This window comes from Diabrotica virgifera, chromosome 7, assembly GCF_917563875.1.
Source record: "Diabrotica virgifera virgifera chromosome 7, PGI_DIABVI_V3a".
In the NCBI taxonomy this organism is placed as follows: Eukaryota; Metazoa; Arthropoda; class Insecta; order Coleoptera; family Chrysomelidae; genus Diabrotica; species Diabrotica virgifera.
This window is the reverse complement of record NC_065449.1, coordinates 87422959-87443335: the sequence shown is the minus strand read 5'-3', so window position 1 is coordinate 87443335 and position 20377 is coordinate 87422959. Positions and strand designations below refer to the sequence as shown.

Genomic DNA, 20377 nt, shown 5'->3' with positions numbered 1-20377 from the left:
GTAGTAGCCAAAAACGTTTGTTTAAAATAATTTATTAGGGTGTACAGTACCCATACTTGCTCCCAAGTATGACGGGGATATGTCAAATGGATTTTAGTAACTACAATAAAATTCAAAAAATTGAATTTAGCATCGTAGATTTAAAATGTTTTATCTCGAAAACGGTTGAGTTTAGCGAGATGAATGTAGTATATATTTTTTAAGTAAAAATAATAGGGAAATAAAACAAGATCTCAAAATTATGTAGAGTGGGAGATAAAAAATTTTGAGCGTATTAAATGAGCGATGGAAGACGTATGTCCCTTTAGGTAATATATAATTTTTGATGGGGAATTTAGGTTCCTACTCTCGAAAAACTCCCACTTACCAAATTTCGTGTTGTTATTCAATAGTAAATATTCAAAAATAAATAAAATAAAAGTTTAACTTTGACTGTATTTCGGTTATTATCAACTTTCGTACTAAGGTAAGTTAGCTTAAATCGACCTATTTTAACCTCAGGTATCTAAGGTTAAGCTATGACCCATTTTTTACCAAACACCCTGTATAATCAACAAGGAAACGTTAATTTAAATTATAAACGTGATGCTTTTTTAAGTATTAATATCACATGTAGTGACTTATACCCCAGGAATCGTAGCCGAAAAAGGACTTGAAAAATCGAAAAATTACTGGGAGCCATTTTTCAACTGGATTACCTGGGGTTAGTAAATAGAAGAGGGTTCATGTCTTTTTATTAACATTTAAGGAGAAAAGCGACTTTTTTCATTAATTTACATATTGTGAAAAAACTATGCATTGTAGATGAAAACGATATGTTTTTCATAACCTTTCAGTTCTTTGTTTTGTTGTAAACATTAAAACGACGCAAATAATTTAATAGTTTAACTTTAATTTAATAATTTGTAAGTAAACAATTCAAAATTAACATACAGTAAAACCTGTGTTAACGGCCACCTGTCAAAACCGGTCACCTGAAATAGCCGGTCAGTTTCAAAGTTCTCCAAACCAAAATTTGTGGACTATAAAACCTGGTATTAGCGGCCACCTTTTTATATCGGCCAATAGTTCTGCCATTTTTAGTGACCGTTATTGACAGGTTTTACTGTACTTTATCTCATTAACCGCCCAATTGAAAATTTTGTTTTGGCCTTCAGGCTCCATGTTTAGAATCTCAATGTTATTGTGAATTATGTTTAAATCACATAACGCTTGGGCGAAACAGGGTGTGTATATAACAGGGTCTGTTAAAACAGGAAAATTTGAGATCTTAATGAGCAGAACGAGACTAAAAAATCCTTAGTCAGAATCAGTATAATAATATACTATGTACTAACAAAAAAATGGTAAATGAGTGAAGAAACGAAAAATTGTAAAATTGAAAAACAACTAAAAATACCTAAATAAGCAACTTAACGGAAAAACTGAATCTTCTTCTTCTTCTTCTTCTACGGCACTACAGCCCAAATTGAGCCTTGGCCTCCTTTATTTTTTGCCTCCACCCTTGCCTGTCTGTGGCTGCTCTTCTCCATACACGGACTCCTAAAAGGGCTTGTGCGTCGCTGTTTACTGTGTCTTCCCAGCGCTTTCGTGGCTTCCCAACCGGTCTCTTTCCTTGCATTCTAGCATTCAGTGCTCGTTTTGGTAGCCTATCCTCTCCCATTCTTATCACATGTCCGGCCCATTGCAATCTTTGTAATCTAATGAAGTCTGACAGGGGCGTTTCCTTATAAAGTTGATAAAGCTCGTTGTTGTATCGACTTCTGAAGATTCCGTTTTCCCTCACAGGTCCTAGTATTCTCCTAAGTACTTTCCTTTCGAATGTGTCGAGTTTGTTTTTGGATGTTTCTTTCAGCACCCAGACTTCACTGCCATAGCATGTTATTGGTCGAATTAAGGTTTTATAGATTCTCATCTTTGTATTTCGGTGGACACTTTTTGACCGAATTATATGGGAGAGGTCAAAATAAGCTCTGTTTGCCTACGTTATTCTCTTCCTTATTTCTCCATCTTCTGATCCGTCGGCATATATTTCTACTCCCAGGTATGTAAACTTTTCAACCGTTTCAATGTCATCTTCATGTATAATGTTTTCTGGGACTATATTTCTTCTCGTCTGAGTCATTATTTTTGTTTTTTCTGTGTTAATTTCCAGACCTAGCATTTTTGTTTGTGTTTTTAACTCTGCATATGTTTCCTGTGCTCCTGTTGATGTTCTACTCATTATATTAATATCATCAGCATAAGCGGCCAGTTGAACCGTTCGGTTGGTCAGTAGATTTCCTCGTCCAGTTTGCATTTGCCTAACCGCATACTCCAGTGCCAGGTTAAACAATGTTGGGGCCAGCCCATCTCCCTGTTTTAGTCCCTGCGAAATGTTAAAAAAGTCTGTCCGGTGGTTTTGTATTCGTACACATGCCTGAGTTTCATCCATTGTGGCTTTAATGAGTCTTATTAACTTGTGTGGTATTGCCAATTCAGCCAATATATAGTATAGTTTGTTCCTTTTGACTGAGTCGTATGCCTGTTTGAAGTCTACAAACACGTTGTGAACATCAATATCGTGTTCCCATGCTTTGCTCAAGATCTGTTTTACTGTGAATATTTGATCCAGTGTCGATCTTCCCCGTCGGAAGCCCGTCTGATACTCTCCAATAATATTTTCTGCTAGTGGTTGGAGCCGCTGGTTTATAATATACGTGAGGACTTTATTCTCCAATTCCAATTCAGTCGAATCCTGGACAAGCCAACAAAAAATACCTGAAATCCGGGACTTTTCAATAAAAATCGGGCCATTTTTTTTCAGAAGACGATAATTAAAATACAGACACGAAAAAAAGTCCACCGTTTTAGTTTTCGTAGAACTATGAAACCACGATATAAAATACATGCGTTTTGGATGTGGTAATATTAGTATTACACTCTCGACATTGTCGACTTTTTTTCGTGCCAACAAATTTGATGTGAATTTTTTGAAGAGTAACGTTTTCAAAATAAAATTTTACCAAAACGTTGAAAATTCGGATGGCCCGGAAACCATGTCCGGGACGCCGGGACACGACTTCGTAATTCGGGCCATGTCCCGGATTTTTCGGACTAGTTGGTAACACTAGGCATGGTCCTAACAGGAAACAACATTTTAAAATCCGAAAAATATTCAATAATGAAAATGAATTTGTAGTGTAGGAAGCAGATGTTAAACCTCGCAAAATGGACACAAGTCCGGTTTTATTTTTTTTTTTCTGATATATCAAGGGGTGCTTATTATGAGACTAACTTTTTCTTAAAAAATTTCGCCCCGGAACCCCCCTTTTCATCCCTTTAAAGGGGGTAATTTGTGGTTTTTCAGAAAGGTAGCCCTTCCTGTACGTTTCGCAAAAAATTTACTTAATAGTAAAATGAAGAGGAGTATATTTCACAATTTTTATTTCCCGACAGCATATGTCTTTACCGTCCCATATGTCCCACCGTCTAGCGGGGGTGGCTCCCCAAAGTTGACAAGTTTTTAAAAAAGATGTTTTTTAAAAAAATTATTTTTCCCTAACTGTAATGGAAATCAAGAAAAAACCCTTTGGCAATTAATCACAAATAAGTGGCTGATTTTTTGGTATAGGTTTCATTTAAGGGCAATTGCCCATTTTTTAATTACAGTGTGTTACATTTTAAAAAAACTTTCAGCGATTATCTATGTACTGGTGTTATTTACAAATTTGTATAATGCACCCCAATGTTTTCCCCGGAAACACCCCAAAAAAGGAGAATTAATAAAGAAAGTTATTTTCTTGGAAACCTTCACACACAATGCCCTTTATTAAAATGCTTCATATATCATTTTGTGCACGTTCTTATTACCCATACATGGGACATCAAAAGCAATTTCTTGATACAACATCTGTAGCCAAAAAAAAATAAAATGGGGGATTGAAAATTTTTTTTTTGCTTTTTGAGCCTAGGTATGGGCATATGCTCCATCAATAGGGGTTTTCATAAATATATATGGTTATTGCAACATCCCTGAGGAAACTACCCCTATCCGTTGGCGAGCATGTTTTTACGATTTTCTCATACCTATGCATTTTTTTTAAACAAAACTTATACAGAATTAAAGAAGACTATTTTCTCTATACATAAGGTCCTATGCATTTTTATCATAAAATATAAGCAACCGTTACGGCACAGTGGCGCCGTAAACCTCAGAAATGCTTTGACGGGCTCCAGTTTTTGTTTTTTTTCGCCACCTATTAATTTTATTGATAACGTAATTACGAAAAATAAAAGAACACACCGTCTGCTACACATTGTGACCTATGCATATTTTACTTTCTTTGCACCCTAAAGCCATAGTGGTGGCCCGAAATCAATTTTTGATTGTTTTCTTTGATAATTCTCCTTTTTTGGGTGGTTCCGGTAAAAATATGTGGGTGCATTATACAAATTTGTAAATAATACTTATAAATGGGTAATCGCTGAAAGTTTCTTTACTGTAGCATAAGCGTTTCAGATGGTATAAAAAGGTTTTTTTTTAATGTAACGCCCTGTAATTAAAAAATGGGCAATTGCCCTTAAATGAAACCTATACCAACAAATCAGCCACTTATTTGTGATTAATTATGTGGGGTCTTAAACCACCCCACATAAAGATATGATTTTAGCTCTGGAAAGATATACCACAATATATCATAAGAAGAGAGGTTTTGATGCACCTTTGAGTTATATATATTTGACGATTGAACTAGCTTCATCTTCACAGTCAAACTTAATTAAGAAAAAAATTATATTTGGCGTAAAAGTCCCCTCTTAAAGAAGAAATAAGATGAACAACACAACAGAATGCAACATAACGCTATTTGACATCTTGAATTCTCACTGTAATATATTAATTCCTTGTAGAAAATACTGGAGAATGGAATACGAACATTGCAGGTTGGTTTCCCCTGTGCAAACTTCTTCGAAGTTAGTATTTTCACCTAGGTAACTGAAAATAATTTTATGTAGGATTTGCACAAAAAAATAACAAAATCTTACCGAAAAATTTCAAATAAAATTTCTTCATTCATAGATGTTTTTTGTGATTTCGTAAATTGTTTAATGTCACAAATTAAATTATCTATACAGGTTCTGCCATCAAATCCGTATCTGAAAATATGAAATGTTTATTAAATAAATAGATAAAAAATATCGGGATCAAAGAGATTAGTGTTTGAGACTATATTTGACCACAATGATTTTTTCAAATTAAGCTCTGGCTAATACGGGAACTAGTCCAGTCGACAGAGACGAACATGTCACTGATATGGCAAGAAATGAAGCATTTTGGTTCGAAATTTATTCGTCTAGCATGGATTTACCTTAAATTTTCACAGAAGGTAAGGAATAGACCAAGGATCATTTTCTATATCATGCTGCTGTACGCTAAAACCTTGGGGGTGGTTGTCACCCCATCTCGAGGGTGGTTGTCACCCCATCTCGGGAGTGGGAATTTTTCTTTACATTTTAACCATGGAAATCGATGGAAAAAGTAATTCTAACAAAAAAATGTTCTTTACGTTTTCTTCGTAAAACTAATATTTTCGAGTTATTCGCGGTTGAACGTACCATCTTTTCGACGAAAAAATCGACTTTTTTAGATGGTTTTTTACAAATAACTCGAAAAATATGCATTTAATCAAAAAATTGTACAAATCAAAATTGTATCTTTTAGAAACACAAATAAAATAGTTTTTTTATAATTTTTCTACGACCAACGCAAACTGAGATAAGGCATGTTATAAAGGTCAGATTTTTCGTCAAATGCATAATTTGAAATATTCAAAGCCAAATAACGGGAAAACTCTGCAATTTCCGTGGAAAACTTACAGAATATTTTTTCAAGTATACAATTAGACGTTTCAAAAAAAAATAAGAAAAGAGTTTCTAGCACAAAAATTAAGCGACTTATGATTACAATAACCTCTGTACCTACTTTTCTCTACGAAAAAATCAGTGAAAACAACCCCTTAACTACCCTCCTAATTAAAGTTGATCTTCACCCATTTGTAATTATTCTTATATAGATATTATCAATACACTCAAGAAGTTAGATCTATTTAAAAGGCCTAATTTTAGAGAAACTGAAATTTAAAGAAAAATTGATTTTTTGCAATTTCGTATTTGTTACGCTTTATTGCAAAATACTGGAGATACGATGGAAAATTCTAAAGTACTAAATTGTAGCTTCTTTAATAACTAAAGTTTCACTGTGCACATATTTTCTCTATATTGAATATTTAGCGAGGCTGTTAAAACCTCTATTTACGAGCAAACACCCCTTATTCGAGCCCTTTAAACTCATCCCACTTAAAAACTAAGGGATCTTGCGGAATTTAATCTACATATTCTTATATCTCTTTAAAAAACCTTCAACTTCCTATCATCAAAAATGAAGGAGATATAAAAGTTTATAGAAGGATTTTTTTTTCAAAAAATTAGAATTGCTCGAAAATTCGAAAGAAGACGAAGATGATATCGATCTCGATGAAGATGACTAAAAAATAAAAAATGAATAATCATTTTCAATTTCGTTGCAAAACGAAAATACAGCCGCACCATATTCTAGTCCAATCAGAGAGTGAAGCAAGCACCTCTACCGGTTTCGAAACTTATTAGTCTCTATCATCAGGAGGCACATATGCTGCTCTCCCTGATCCAACCAAAACAAACCCCGGCGTGCAGTCCCGGATTGCAACGATCGAAATGGCATAGATGCCCTAGCGGCAACTGCTAGCAAAAGACTAAGTTTTTCTCTAATGGCATATAAAACAACATAATGTTACTCTACATCCCACCAGACTGAAAACAATGGGAATCTTCTCTGGTTACACCTCCAAGGCTTCTACAATTTGCAAGCCATACAGATGCTGAGACTAAGGAAGATGAGGGAATTTTACAATTTATAATTCACGTCCCATCTGCTCAGCGCGGTAAAGTTCCAACGAGAATGGTTCCCTTCGTACTCCAACCAGAGTAAATATGTAAATCAAAAATGAATAACCATTTTCAATTTCGTTGCAAAACGAAAATACAGTCGCACCATTTTCTAGTCCAATCAGAGAGTGAAGCAAGCACCTCTACCGGTTTCGAAACTTATTAGTCTGTCTTCAGGAGGCACATATGCTGCTGTCCCTGATCCAACCAAAACAAACCCCGGCGTGCAGTCCCGGATTGCAACGAACGAAATGGCATAGATGCCCTAGCGGCAACTGCTAGCAAAAGACTAAGTTTTCACTCTAATGGCAAAATGGCATATAAAACAACATAATGTTACTCTACATCCCATCAGACTGAAAACAATGGGAACCTTTTCTGGTTATACCTCCGATGCTTCTAGAATTTGCAAGCCATACGGATGCTGAGACTAAGGAAGATGGGGGAATTTTACAATTTATAATTCACCTCCCATCTGCTCAGCGCGGTAAAGTTCCAACGAGAATGGTTTCCTTCGTACTCCAATCAGAGTAAACATGTAAATCAAAAATCAATAACCATTTTCAATTTCGTTGAAAAACGAAAATACAGCCGCACTATATTTTAGTCCAATCAGAAAATGAAGCAAGCACCTCTACCGGTTTCGAAACTTATTAGTCTCTCATCAGGATTCACATATGCTGCTCTCCCTGATCCAACCAAAACAAACCCCGGCGTGCAGTCCCGGATTGCAACGAACGAAATGGCATAGATGCCCTAGCGGCAACTGCTAGCAAAAGACTAAGTTTTCACTCTAATGGCATATAAAACAACATAATGTTACTCTACATCCCACCAGACTGAAAACAATGGGAACCTTCTCTGGTTACACCTTCGAGGCTTCTACAATTTGCAAGCCATACGGATGCTGAGACTAAGAAAGATGACGGAATTTTACAATTTATAATTCACGTCCCATCTGCTCAGCGCCGTAAAGTTCCAACGAGAATGGTTCCCTTCGTACTCCAATCAGAGTAAACATGTAAATCAAAAATGAATAACTTCTAATATTCTAGTCCAATCAGAGAGTGAAGCAAGCATCTCTACCGGTTTCGAAACTTATTCTTATCAGGAGGCACATATGCTGCTCTCCCTGATCCAACCAAAACAAACCCCGGCGTGCAGTCCCGGATTGAATTATAAATTGTAAAGTTCCGTCATCTTCCTTAGTCTGAGCATGCGTATGGCTTGCAAATTGTAGAAGCCTCGGAGGTGTAACCAAAGAAGGTTCCCATTGTTTTCAGTCTGGTGGGATGTATATTGTTTTATATGCCATTAGAGTTGATTAGAGTGAAAACTTAGTCTTTTGCTAGCAGTTGCCGCTAGGGCATCTATGCCATTGCGTTCGTTGCAATCCGGGACTGCACGCCGGGGTTTGTTTTGGTTGGATCAGGGAGAGCAGCATATGTGCCTCCTGATGAGAGACTAATAAGTTTCGAAACCGGTAGAGGTACTTGCTTCACTCTCTGATTGGATTAGAATATGGTGCGGCTGTATTTTCATTTTGCAGCGAAATTGAAAATGGTTATTCATTTTTGATTTACATGTTTACTCTGATTGGACTAAGAAGGGAACAATTCTCGTTGGAATTTTACCGCGCTGAGCATATGGGAGGTGAATTATAAATTGTAAAATTCCCTCATCTTCCTTAGTCTCAGCATCCGTATGGCTTGCAAATTGTAGAAGCCTCGGAGGTGTAACCAGAGAAGGTTCCCATTGTTTTCAGTCTGGTGGGATGTAGAGTAACATTATGTTGTTTTATATGCCATTAGAGTGAAAACTTAGTCTTATGACTAAAAAGCTATTTGCATTTGTATTTGTATCTGTAAATTCGTATTTGTGTGTAAATAAATGTTTTTGTACGTGATTATACATTTTTATCTGGTGGTTTTTAAGGATTGAAATATTATGATATTATATCCTAAAGCATAAAGCAATCATTATTTAGCCAACCAAAACCAAATTTTACCCATATTAACATTTACAATGGTTTTATATAATTTTTGACAATAAGGAGTAGTTTACATGGACGCCCATATCCATGGGCAGGGGGGACCGCGGCCACCCTAGCTTTTCGGTTGCTTTAAACTATCCTATGGTTAACCAAAATATACAAAATATAATGTGCAACATCTTCACGTCTGTCCGCCCCCCTAAAAATTGTTATATCATCACTTGTGGTAGTTTACACCCCTAAAAATAATCGACGCCCTTGAGCATGATGTAGAATACGAAGTACAGGGTGAGATGATTCTAATCTCAAATTTTTATGCAAATCGATGCAAGCCGAAATCATTATTTTAGGATAAATAAATTGTTTATATAATATAGCTCCAACAAGGGTAGTTTTAAGGTGTACAGTAAGGGAAAAAACCCTTACTGTATAATATAATATGTCTCCAAAATATGTATATAATTTGAGCATTTTTAGGATGGAGTTTGTTTAGGCAACCTCGCTAGTAAGTAACGATACTCACGTACCGTTTACAATCAAAGTCCAAAATAAAGATTGATAAAAAAACCCAAAGAGCGGTAAAATAGAGGCATTAATATTTCATTAGTAGATCGTTATTATAGTTAGCATTTGTGCGAGATGGGTGTCTGAACGAGTACCCCACGAAACAACATCTTCCTAACCTTACGATTATGGATGTTGTAAACCTTTAAATAAAAGTATAAGTTAGAGTCAGTGTTTTCCTACTTCCGATAGTGACATGGCGACCCTGTCGGTACGTGAGTATCGTTACTTACTAGCGAGGTTACCTAAACAAACTCCATCAATCAACCTTCGCTTTGAAACAACATCTTCTGTATCGACCTAATTATGTTCAAATTATATACATATTTTGGATACATATTATATTATACAGTAAGGGTTTTTCCCTTACTGTACAAAGGGTTGGAATATTATGTTACTATATCCTAAAGCATAAACCAATAATTATTTAATTAATAAAAACCAAATGTTGACCACATTAAATTTTAAAATGTTATTTTATAATTTTTTGCAATTACGGATAGTTTTCACCCTTAAAAAACCAAAAGCGTACAACGGCTCAATATAGAAAATGAAATAGAGGGTGAAATAAGCCTAATCCCAAATTTTTCAACAAATCGATGCCGAACGAAAAAATTGCGAGGTTTTGCCATTTTTTCAGCTTCATTTTCTGCCCTATGATCCTTTAAAAGCCATACGAACAAGCTGAATTTTGCTGATAATGTCAACTTGGGATACCAAAAATATGAAAAAAGTTTGCCACTTCTACCTCCGAGCTTCTCCCTAAAACCGAAGGGGTAGTGGGGGAAAAGAAAAACATCGATTTCGTTATCTTTGCTCTGTCGAGATTGATTATCCACTTTCTAGTTTCTCGTGAAATAAAAATGAACATGAAACAAACAAACAATACAAACAAGGAATGTGCACAACGCAACCTCAACCATTCTGACACTATGGATCACCGAGGAAACGTTAATAAAATTTTTTTTTTCAATTTAATTGTGGCTTATTTCCCATCTAAATAGTTAATTATAAAAATGCCACAAGGAAACAACTTCAGAACAACACCGAGGATCCTGACCTGACCTAAGGATTTTGACCTAAAGGAGGATCAAGAGCAGGCGCTGAAGCTTATCTAAGACTCACAAATATATACTTAGGGTAAATAGGTACATATCTTTCAGATCCCAGGATGGAAAGTTCTAGAACAGATGTCACAAAAGTTATAGATGTTACCAGCTAAATAACAAAACTGCTGGAAATTCTCTAGTCACTCTATTGAATGAAAAGGCGAAAGAAGGAATAAGATGGATTTGAGATTAGGGCCCTATATAAGCGAAAAAAGGGAGAAAAATTATCACATGACTTTAGCTCTGTATCTTATGTAGTAGGTACATCTAATTACCGTTAAATATAGTACATAACACGTATATAAGTTCTCACTTTGTTAATCCGTTTTTAATCGTAGCATAGACTTCTCTCCTATTCCTATTTTTCCTCCGGAACATATTTGGATCATCTGGTAAAAAGAAGGGGAATTCTAATTCTTCCAAAAAATTCCAACCTCTTGGTTGCGCTTGCTGTATTGCTTTTATTGCAGATAATTGAATCTAAAAAATATAAAAAATCAATCTAATAAAATATAAATAATAAAAAAATGAAATATTTTTTATATATCAGCATAATTTTGGTTAAGTACAAATATATTTTTAAGTGGATGAATCGTTTATATTATTTCTACCTTGTAACGGTACCAAAGTTATTTGAAATTTCGATCCAGTTTACATTTGTAACACTTTGGTTACACGCTATATCTTAGAATCGTTGAATTCATATTTGTTTTCAGAGATTGTTGAGTTCTCCCAAATCTATCACTTTAGACTTTTAGAGTATGTAGGTATGACGTAATTCATTTCTCATGATGTAAAATGTGTATTTTGTCGATCGTAGGATTCTTAGGATTCTAGCGTGAATATAATAGCTATTTTGATCTGAGGGACCTTGTATACGTTATCTTTTGCCGCCAAAGAAATTAGAGCCATAAATCTTTCAGTAAATTGTTTTTACCGACAGAAAGTCGGGGTTTTATTTATTTTAGAGTTGGAATGTCGATAAGAGCCTTTGAGTGTGTTCTTTTTGATGACGCATATGAGAACGGGCCTTAGCTGTGAATACGTCCAGGTAAGCATTTTTGATGGGAAAATAGGCGGTACGAAATATTGAGATCTGCTTGTTTGATTTTTTTTTGTGATTGGTTGAGATTTAATTGATTGAGTGTTTTGAATCTGTAATTGGTCGTTGGATTGTCGATGGGAAAGATCGTGTGATAATTTTGGATAGGGCGTTTTGGTTAGAGTCTGAGGAGAGAAGATTTAGTTCCATCTGGGCCGTCTTCAAGTTCAGTTCTGTTAGGTCCGTCTTCAAGTTCAGTTCTGTTATAGTCGTCTTGAAGTGAAGTTGCAGTTAGTTTCCAGTGAAGTAAAAATGTAATTACACGTTTTTCGACCGGCTGATAGAACTCAGCCCGGCGATGCATTGCGTGACAACGGAACTCCGGCAAAAATTTTAGCTGATGGTAGGCTATTGTCGATATTTGTTTACCACTTTTGGTATCATTTTTTACATGCAGTCAGATCCAGGAATTATGCAGAAGAAGTTTTCGTTTTGTGTTACTAGATTCAACACCCTAGTTAAAGCGTGAAGTTTGCTTCCATTCTAATATTTTTTGATTCCGTTTAATGAACTATAAAACAAATAACTTTTAATATTTTTGTTCGAGTAGAACTAATTTGTTTTTGAGAATGCATAATGCATACAATGCTGAATTTTTCTATAAAGATTTTTCTATGAACTATGGTTTCATCAATTATGTACTGTTGCTGTATCAATCATTTATAAAGTGACTTTAAAGTGAAGTGAAATCGCGCCTTGGACTCAACAACCACAAAGAAGAACCAGGACAATGATTGTAATACAAGGTATAATTTTTTGTTATGTACAACTTTTCTTTCATTTTTTTTTGTTTGGTAATCTCGATCTCAATTTGTAACACCATGAGATCACAGATTCATAAATTCACTTTTTTGTTCTAATAAATAAGGTTTGATTTTCAAAATACAAATTTATTATTTTTTTTCCTTCTCTCTTGTATCGTAAGAACAATAAAGAATTGGCTGAGTATAGAGTAGATAAGGTAAGTCACAATATATTTGTTTTCACGATATATTTGTTTTCACACCATATTTGTTTTCATATAAAAGTATTTTACATATTTTTTATTTGACTATGTTTTTTTTTTATTTAGCTATCTATCTTTCTTTTAATATTCCTTTTTTGTATAAATTTTTGGTTCCCATAAGGTAACCAGTGGCGCCCAATATTTTATTTTTAATTTGACATCCTTAATTTGATTTTTCTATTTTTTTTCATTTCTAAGCTAATAAGAGTATACTAACAACATCCCTTAAAAATCCACCCCACATCTCTTCCGATTCTGAGCTACTGAGGCCATGTTCTTCATTGTTTAACATCCTTTTATATGACATATCAACATCTTGTCAAAATTCTATTCCCTTTTCGTGTTACAACCTTACATTTTTCCTTTCCATTTTTTCTTTTGCCGAAAGTGAAAACCTCTATAGATATTATTTAGAAAAATATACCTTTTTAAATGATGAAAAAGTCCTAATTTGGTATCAGCCTAAAATCTGTAAATAATGTATGTTGCATAAACTTGACGAAAATCGCGTAACTCTGATATCTTCATTATAAAAATGAATTGCCTATTTACTTACTGATCTCTTCTACCTTTCATAAATTATTTTACTTGTCGGTTCCGAGGTTTTCATAAATTATTAAGTAATACTTATTGAGCATGTTATGGCATTAAATATTGGCATGTCTGGAGGCCAAAAATGTCAATACCAGTCTGCCGATAAGACAGGCCAGTAATCTAGTCCCAAGCGAAAAAACAACAATGTGTTAGTGATAGGTGATATTTATACAGAGTGAGTTTTATGTATGGAACGCCTCAATTAGGTACCTCGGAAACGGCTTGCACAATTTTTATAAATTTTATATGTAAATTTAGGGTCTTGTGATACGGCCGATATTATGGTGGTATTTGCATTGTTGTCATATCTTTAGTTTTTCTGTAAAACTGAAACTTTCTTATTTCAAATGGGATACCCTGTATGTTTTTTGCATTTTGAAGTCCTTAAGATTAAGAATTTTTATGTAATATTCCTTATTGGGACCGTGAAAGTTCGGAAGAGCGACACCTAGTCTCCTAAATCAGCAACATTTGTAGCCCTTTATTGGCCAATTAACAAGGCACAAAAGAATCCGAACATAGTTGCCGGTCCTCAGGTTTTGCATACTCAAATTCTTCCAGGGCCTGCACTATAAATCAAATAACAATGCAAATACTACTATAAAATCGACCCAGTGATACCACAGCTACCGATTTTTCGGTAGATTTCTAAATACCTGTCAAATCTACCGATCTACCCAATTCTAATTTTTTCTACCGAAAAATCAAAATTCTTAATTTTCAAATTAACCTGCCGTTTTTTTTTCTACCGAAAAATCAAAATTTTTTGAAAATTTTGTTTTAGCAAAAAGATTTGGCAACAGAGTTTAGTCAATTTTTAAGAATTCTTGAATTGCTTTTACTAGCTTGTGACACAATGTGCGAACCAGCAGATACGTATTTCCCGATATCAATTTTATGACCAGTCCTTTGTCCTTCTATATTATGATTTTGGGAGTAAAATGTATCTACCCGAAACTGAATAGTGAATACTGAAGGATTTTGGCTTATTTTGATATACATAGAAGATAATTCCAAACTAAAACTAGTATTTATATTAAAATCCTAAAACAGGAGAAATTTATTTTGCACCTTTTTAACTTACAGTATTTCGACATAACTAAAGAGCATTAAAATTTTTTCTCGTTCTCAATTGCTTCAATATCCGACATTGTTTTGTTTTTAAACGATTATAAAGTGTAAAAAATCATGTTTTTGCCTATAAAACATTCCTTGTAGATTTTAGAGAAAAATGTTTTAAAAAATATTCTAGACCTTAATAGTTTCTAATTTGAAATACCTACATAAACAATTGGAGATAATTGCAAAAAAACCTTAGTTTTGGAATAATTTATAAATGTTGATAACTTATAACTATTATTTATTATAACAAAAATTTTTAACTTGTTTAAACAATTATACAGCTTTCAAATAAGAATATTTGTATTTTGAACGTTAATAGGTACACGTGTTGCAAGTTTTTTTTAAAAAGTCTTCAACAGGAAAAAATATGCAGTTGTATTTTATTATAAATAAATAAATTCCTTATAACAAAACTAAAGCATCTTTGATATTTAGTATTGCTTTAGTTAGACGACTCTACTCGAGCTACTTTGGATTAAAAAAATGAAGAAAATTGCTCTATAATACCTAGAAAGCCGAGAAAATACATTTTTTAAGGTATATCGATTTTGAACTTTAAATGATTTTTATGATGAATGGTGATTATTGATCATTATATGATGATGAATGTAGTTCATTTGTGAATACTCGTACCTAAAGTATGTTTTTTTTGCAATGTGATATCCAGGGCCGTCTTAAGCACACACGGCGCCGGGGTGCAATACTAATCTTTGCGCCCCCTTTGATCAGAAGATTATATAGGTTCTGGTTACGGTAAAATTAAAACTAATTAAACTACTTATATTTAAAAAACGTGGTATCAGTATTCAAAAAAGATCAATTTTATAACACATATCAAAGTCAATTTTTCTAGCTTTTAATTTGTCAAAAAATTTTATTACTTCGGTGGTATCTATTTTTACTTGCTTTTCGATACAAGTATTAAAGCCGGGTTTGTTAATCTGTCTTGGGCCATTGTTAAGTGCAGATAAATTTTGATCAATTTAAGCTTAGAAAAAGACGTTTTATCTTCAGCTACTGTTACTGGAAGTGTTAAATATATCCTTAGACACCTAGAAAATTTGGGAAAACACAGAGTAAATTATTAAAATATAAGTACATATAACTTATAATATCGAGTGGGGTTATGTCTTTATTTATAAAAAATATTGGTAAGAAAGTCTAATTCATTCTCATTTCATGCTCTAGTTTTTTTTTCAATTTAAACATTGCGTTGTTTTTAAGATTTCTTCGGAGTTTCTCCAACTCAATACATTTTCCGAGAAAGAAAAATTATAATTATGTTTGCTCAACATTTCAAATCTTTCACCTAATTTTGCAATGACAATGTCCAATAAATAATAATAAGTTAACTTTAAAATTTTGATCTGAGTCTAAAAGAGGCTCGTCTCTCGTCTGCAACCTCGTAATTGAGATTGAAATGTATTTTTCGGGGACATGGACGAACAGTTTCAGAAAATTTAGTTTCGCAACCTAGTTGTTTAGCAATTGATACTGAGTCAATTAATATCTGCTCAAACGCAGTGTCAGTGTGGTTATTGACAGGGCTAGATTTACATATGGGCTGAAGAGGCTATAGCCAAGGGCGGCAGAATTTAGGGGGCGCCAAATTTTGGTAAAAAAGGAAAAATGCGGAGGGGAGGGCGGCAAATTGTGGATAGCCCAGGAGCAGCAAATCTTCAAATCCTGCTCTGGTTATTGGCCAAATCTTTATTGACTTGATCAAGTATCTTGACAGCTTCGGAAATAACAATATCGCTCGTTTGCAAAGTTTTGTTGATAGTAATATTAAACCTTTGCTAAAATATTGTACCATGTCACGATAGAGCCGATAAACTTAAAGTTCTTTAATTTTGTCATCAATCAGCTTGCGATGTTTCTTGTGTCATTGTCGTAGTTGTTGTTGTCAACAATTGAGGATAATACATCGTAAATTTTCCCCATATTAAAACGAAGCATTTTTAATAAGTCAATTCTACTCTCACATCGCGTATTTGAAAGCGCTTTTAATGTAAAAGTGGGTATCTTATTCATTATGACATTCAACCGTAATGTTGATGTTGAAAAAAACATAAATTTCTTGAACAATTGAAAAAACAAATTGTTATTTCCAATGAGCATTTAACAGCATAATTTGAGCACTAAATTAAGGCTGTGAGCTGCACAAGGAACATAAGAGCACCAGGATTAATCTAAGGCTAAACATTTTTTTTGAAGGCCCATATTTTTTCCTCTGATACTTATGCCATTATCATACCCTGGCCTTGGCGTCGTAAATCATCTAAATCAATATTCATTAATTTCAAACATTCTAACAAATAATTTACTAATCCTTGTTCGGTAGTATCAGTAACCGGTAAAAAACTGACTAACTTCGGCCATCATAAAATATTCTACCGCCACCTTTAAAAAATAACGACTCATAGTAATGCGGCGCTTTTACCTACGTAGCTCCGCAAAACCGCAATAATTATAATTTTGTCAGCAGAATCGGAACTTTGCTCCTAATCTAAATGAGTTTCATATTTCATTTTCATATCGTAGGTGTAGTAAGCATTAATGCCTTTGTAAAAAATACCGAAAGTGCACTTGTATACAGTTGAGTCCCTGAATCTTTACCCGTGCGTCATCATTTAAAGCATCCGGAATAAGTCGATGATAAGTCGGAAATTGAAATTTACTAAACGCAACACCAAGTGACAGTAAGTGACTTGCTGTTGCGTTTAGTAAATTTCAATTTCCGACTTATCATCGACTTATTTCGTATGCTTCCAAAAGTTGACGCACGGGTAAAAATTAAGGGACTCAACTGTAGTTTTGTTATTTGTAGTTTTTTTAAGGACAAGAAGCGCAAGTTTGAGCCTAGCAAGAGTTCGGCTTGCGCCCCTTGGACTTGGCGCCCGGGTGCTTCGCACCCCTTGCACCCCCGGGTTAAGACGGCCCTGGTGATATCAAAGGAAGCAAAAAATTAAATCTACCGAAATTTGACGATTTCTATCGAAAAATAGGAGCAGCCTCCCGAAATTTTGTCCAAAACCTGTGGCAACACTGAATCGACCTGTGAAATTCACTCTGTATATGATTAATATGATGACAATCTGACAATAAGAACCTGCCATGCCGGTCCAAAATATTAGAAATCACGTATAGATATCTATAATGATCACTACAGCAATATTAGACCAGGGCATTTAGCACTAAAAAAACCGGAATAAATCTAGAGACCTAGAGACTTGCAAATTTTTGCAGTTTGTACCGGATGATGCCAGGAAAAAGTCTACTATAGAAAAATGGGTGGAAATGTATAATTACATTTACATACAATGCATCCAAAAGTGCATAACCTTGTCAAAATAAGCAAATTAAGGGCCTAAGTTTGTAACTCGGGTGTTTTTGGGGTCGCTGGACACGATTTTGCCATCAGAACCGACCTCTTTAGCACCTAGTGCCCATGGGCACTGCCAAGGCACTTCATCTGGAGTTTCGAAGGTTTTTGGCCTTGAATGCAAATAGATCACTAAGCGGTTTTTGGAGTCGCTGAATACGAATACTCGATCAGAACCGACCCCAGAACCACCTGGTGCCCAAGGTTACTGCTAAGGCATTATGTTATCTTCTCGAGTTTGGAGAGTTTTTGGACACCAGGTGCACCGGAGGGTCGGTTCTGATAGCGTATTCTTGTTTAACGAGCCCATAATCCCCCAAGTAATCTATTTGCATCAATATATTGCCGAAAACAGTCGAAACCTCAGATGACGTGACCTCCCGAGTAACAAAATCTTGCCCTTAATACACTTATTGTGACATGTTTATGCACTTTTGGATGCATTCTATGCACATTAAAATGTAACTATGCATTTCCACCAATTTTTGTGTGGTAGACTTTTTTCCTGACATCATCCTGAACACAGTGCAGAAAGTTGCAATTTATCTGCGTAGTGTATTTAAAAATCAATTTGTTTTGTGCCAAATGCTCTGGTCTATAACAGTCAACTGATGTGAAGGCGAAATGACGCACAAGATGGAAAATATATTAAGTTGTGAGATAAAAAGGGACGAAACAAGTACATGTGGGAAATTTAGCGATAGAAACCTATACATTTACATGATTTTAATTATTTCCCACCTTTAACCGTATCAGATGAGTTGATGAGTATGTCAACTAAAACTCTCATTGTCACTGTCACTGTCACTGTCCCAGCGGTAGTTGCCAAACTCGTTCGATACGCCTAAAGGTGAGAAACAATAAATATAATGTAAATTTATAGGTTTCTATCGCTAAATTTCCCACCTACACTGGTTTTATTTCTTTTTATCTCACAACTTAATATGTTCTCCATCTTTTGCGTTATTCTGCCGGTTATTAGCACTGTATAAAGTGATGAGCGTGCTAATAACTGCTATTTCGTGCTATTTCCTTACAATAAAGTAATACCACCCAGATTCTTACCTATTGTATCTAGTGGTTTGTCCAGTTGGGACGTTATATCAGATTCCCTCATTACTAAGCCTAAGCTATTAGAATTTATTTACTTTTCTGAATATTTTTTTTGGAATCCAAGTTTGTAGAAAATATGCTGGAATCGCTAAACAATTAAACACGAATACGCCATCAGAACCGACCCCCCGGAGCACCTGGTGTGCAGTGTCAGTGACACTGTGTCACGGCTAAGGCACGTCGCGCGTCGTCTTCTAACGTTTCGAGGGTTTTCGGCATTAAATTGATGCAAACAGATTACTCGTTGGGTTTTTGGGGTTGCCGAAAACGAATATGCCATCAGAACGATGGTGTCTAGGGTTACGTCATCTTCTGTAGTTTCTAGTAATTTCGGTACTAAATTGATGCAAATAAATTACACGGGGGGTTTTTGTGGATACTGAACACGAATACGTTAACAGAAGCGACCCCCGGACCACCTAGTATCAGAAGTCACTGCTAAGGCATGTTATCTTTTGGAGTTTGGAGGATTTTTGTGCACCAGGTGCACCGGGGGTTGGTTCTGATGGCGTGTTCTTGTTCAGCAACCCCAAAACTCCTCGAGTTATCTGTTTGCATCAATTTAGTGGCGAAAACTGTCGATATTCCAGATGACGTGCTTCAGCAGTGAACCAGGGTGCTTGGTATTTCGGTGTAGTACCCAAAAGCTCACGAGTATTAAAGCTCAAAAACCCACGAGTAACAAAATCTAGCCTTAATACAATTATTTTGACATATCTATGCACTTTAAAATGCAACTATGCATTTCCACACATTTTTATATCATAGACCTTTTTTTTGATATTATCCTGAACGTAATGCTAAAAAGTTGCAAGTCGATAGGTGCTGCATTTAAAAATGGGTTTATTTTGTGCTAAATGCCCTGGTCTAATTGTTGTTCTATGGCCTCTATGCTAAAACAATTATTATAATTATATCTTACCACAAGTGTGCTTCCTTTTGGAAAAACTAAATATCTCTTTTTCCTGGAGAGAATATTTCTTTTTATCACAGTCACATCATTTTTCGTAGAACAAATACATAAATGGTTCATTAACATTAAAACTAAAAATAATAATAACATAGTTAATACTTGTAGTTCATGAATGGTACATTTTGTTTGACGTTGCAATATATTAACTATTTAGAATATCTTAAACATTTTCACACGTTCTTGTCTACCAATTAGACCGACCCAGACATACACAATATAGTGACGTTAATTAAAAAACTTGATTCTGTTATTTTTAATGAAAAGTAGGTTTGAATAACGCGACAACAACCCAAAACAAGATATTTATATTTATAAAACTATTAGAGGTTTATCACACATTAGGCACCAAAAAAGTTAAAGTTAAAAGTTTCCCGTTTTTGTGGGGTGTGAGCGGTTATCTACAATAAAAATGTGAATTCCTGTTTAATATTTTAAAGTACCTATCTCCCGACT

The 20377-nt window shown here is 34.8% G+C and overlaps 1 protein-coding gene across 1 annotated transcript; it reads right to left on the bottom strand.

The window, feature by feature from the left end:
• Window positions 1–4756: 4756 nt before the first annotated feature.
• On the bottom strand, window positions 4757–20042 carry LOC114329642 (uncharacterized). Its single transcript, XM_028278819.2, has 4 exons — window positions 19874–20042; window positions 10943–11109; window positions 5026–5136; window positions 4757–4975 (listed from the first exon to the last, which is right to left on the bottom strand). Exons 1-4 carry the CDS (start codon window positions 20012–20014, stop codon window positions 4864–4866), a joined length of 531 nt encoding a protein of 176 aa, XP_028134620.1. The 5' UTR covers window positions 20015–20042; the 3' UTR covers window positions 4757–4863.
• Window positions 20043–20377: the final 335 nt, after the last annotated feature.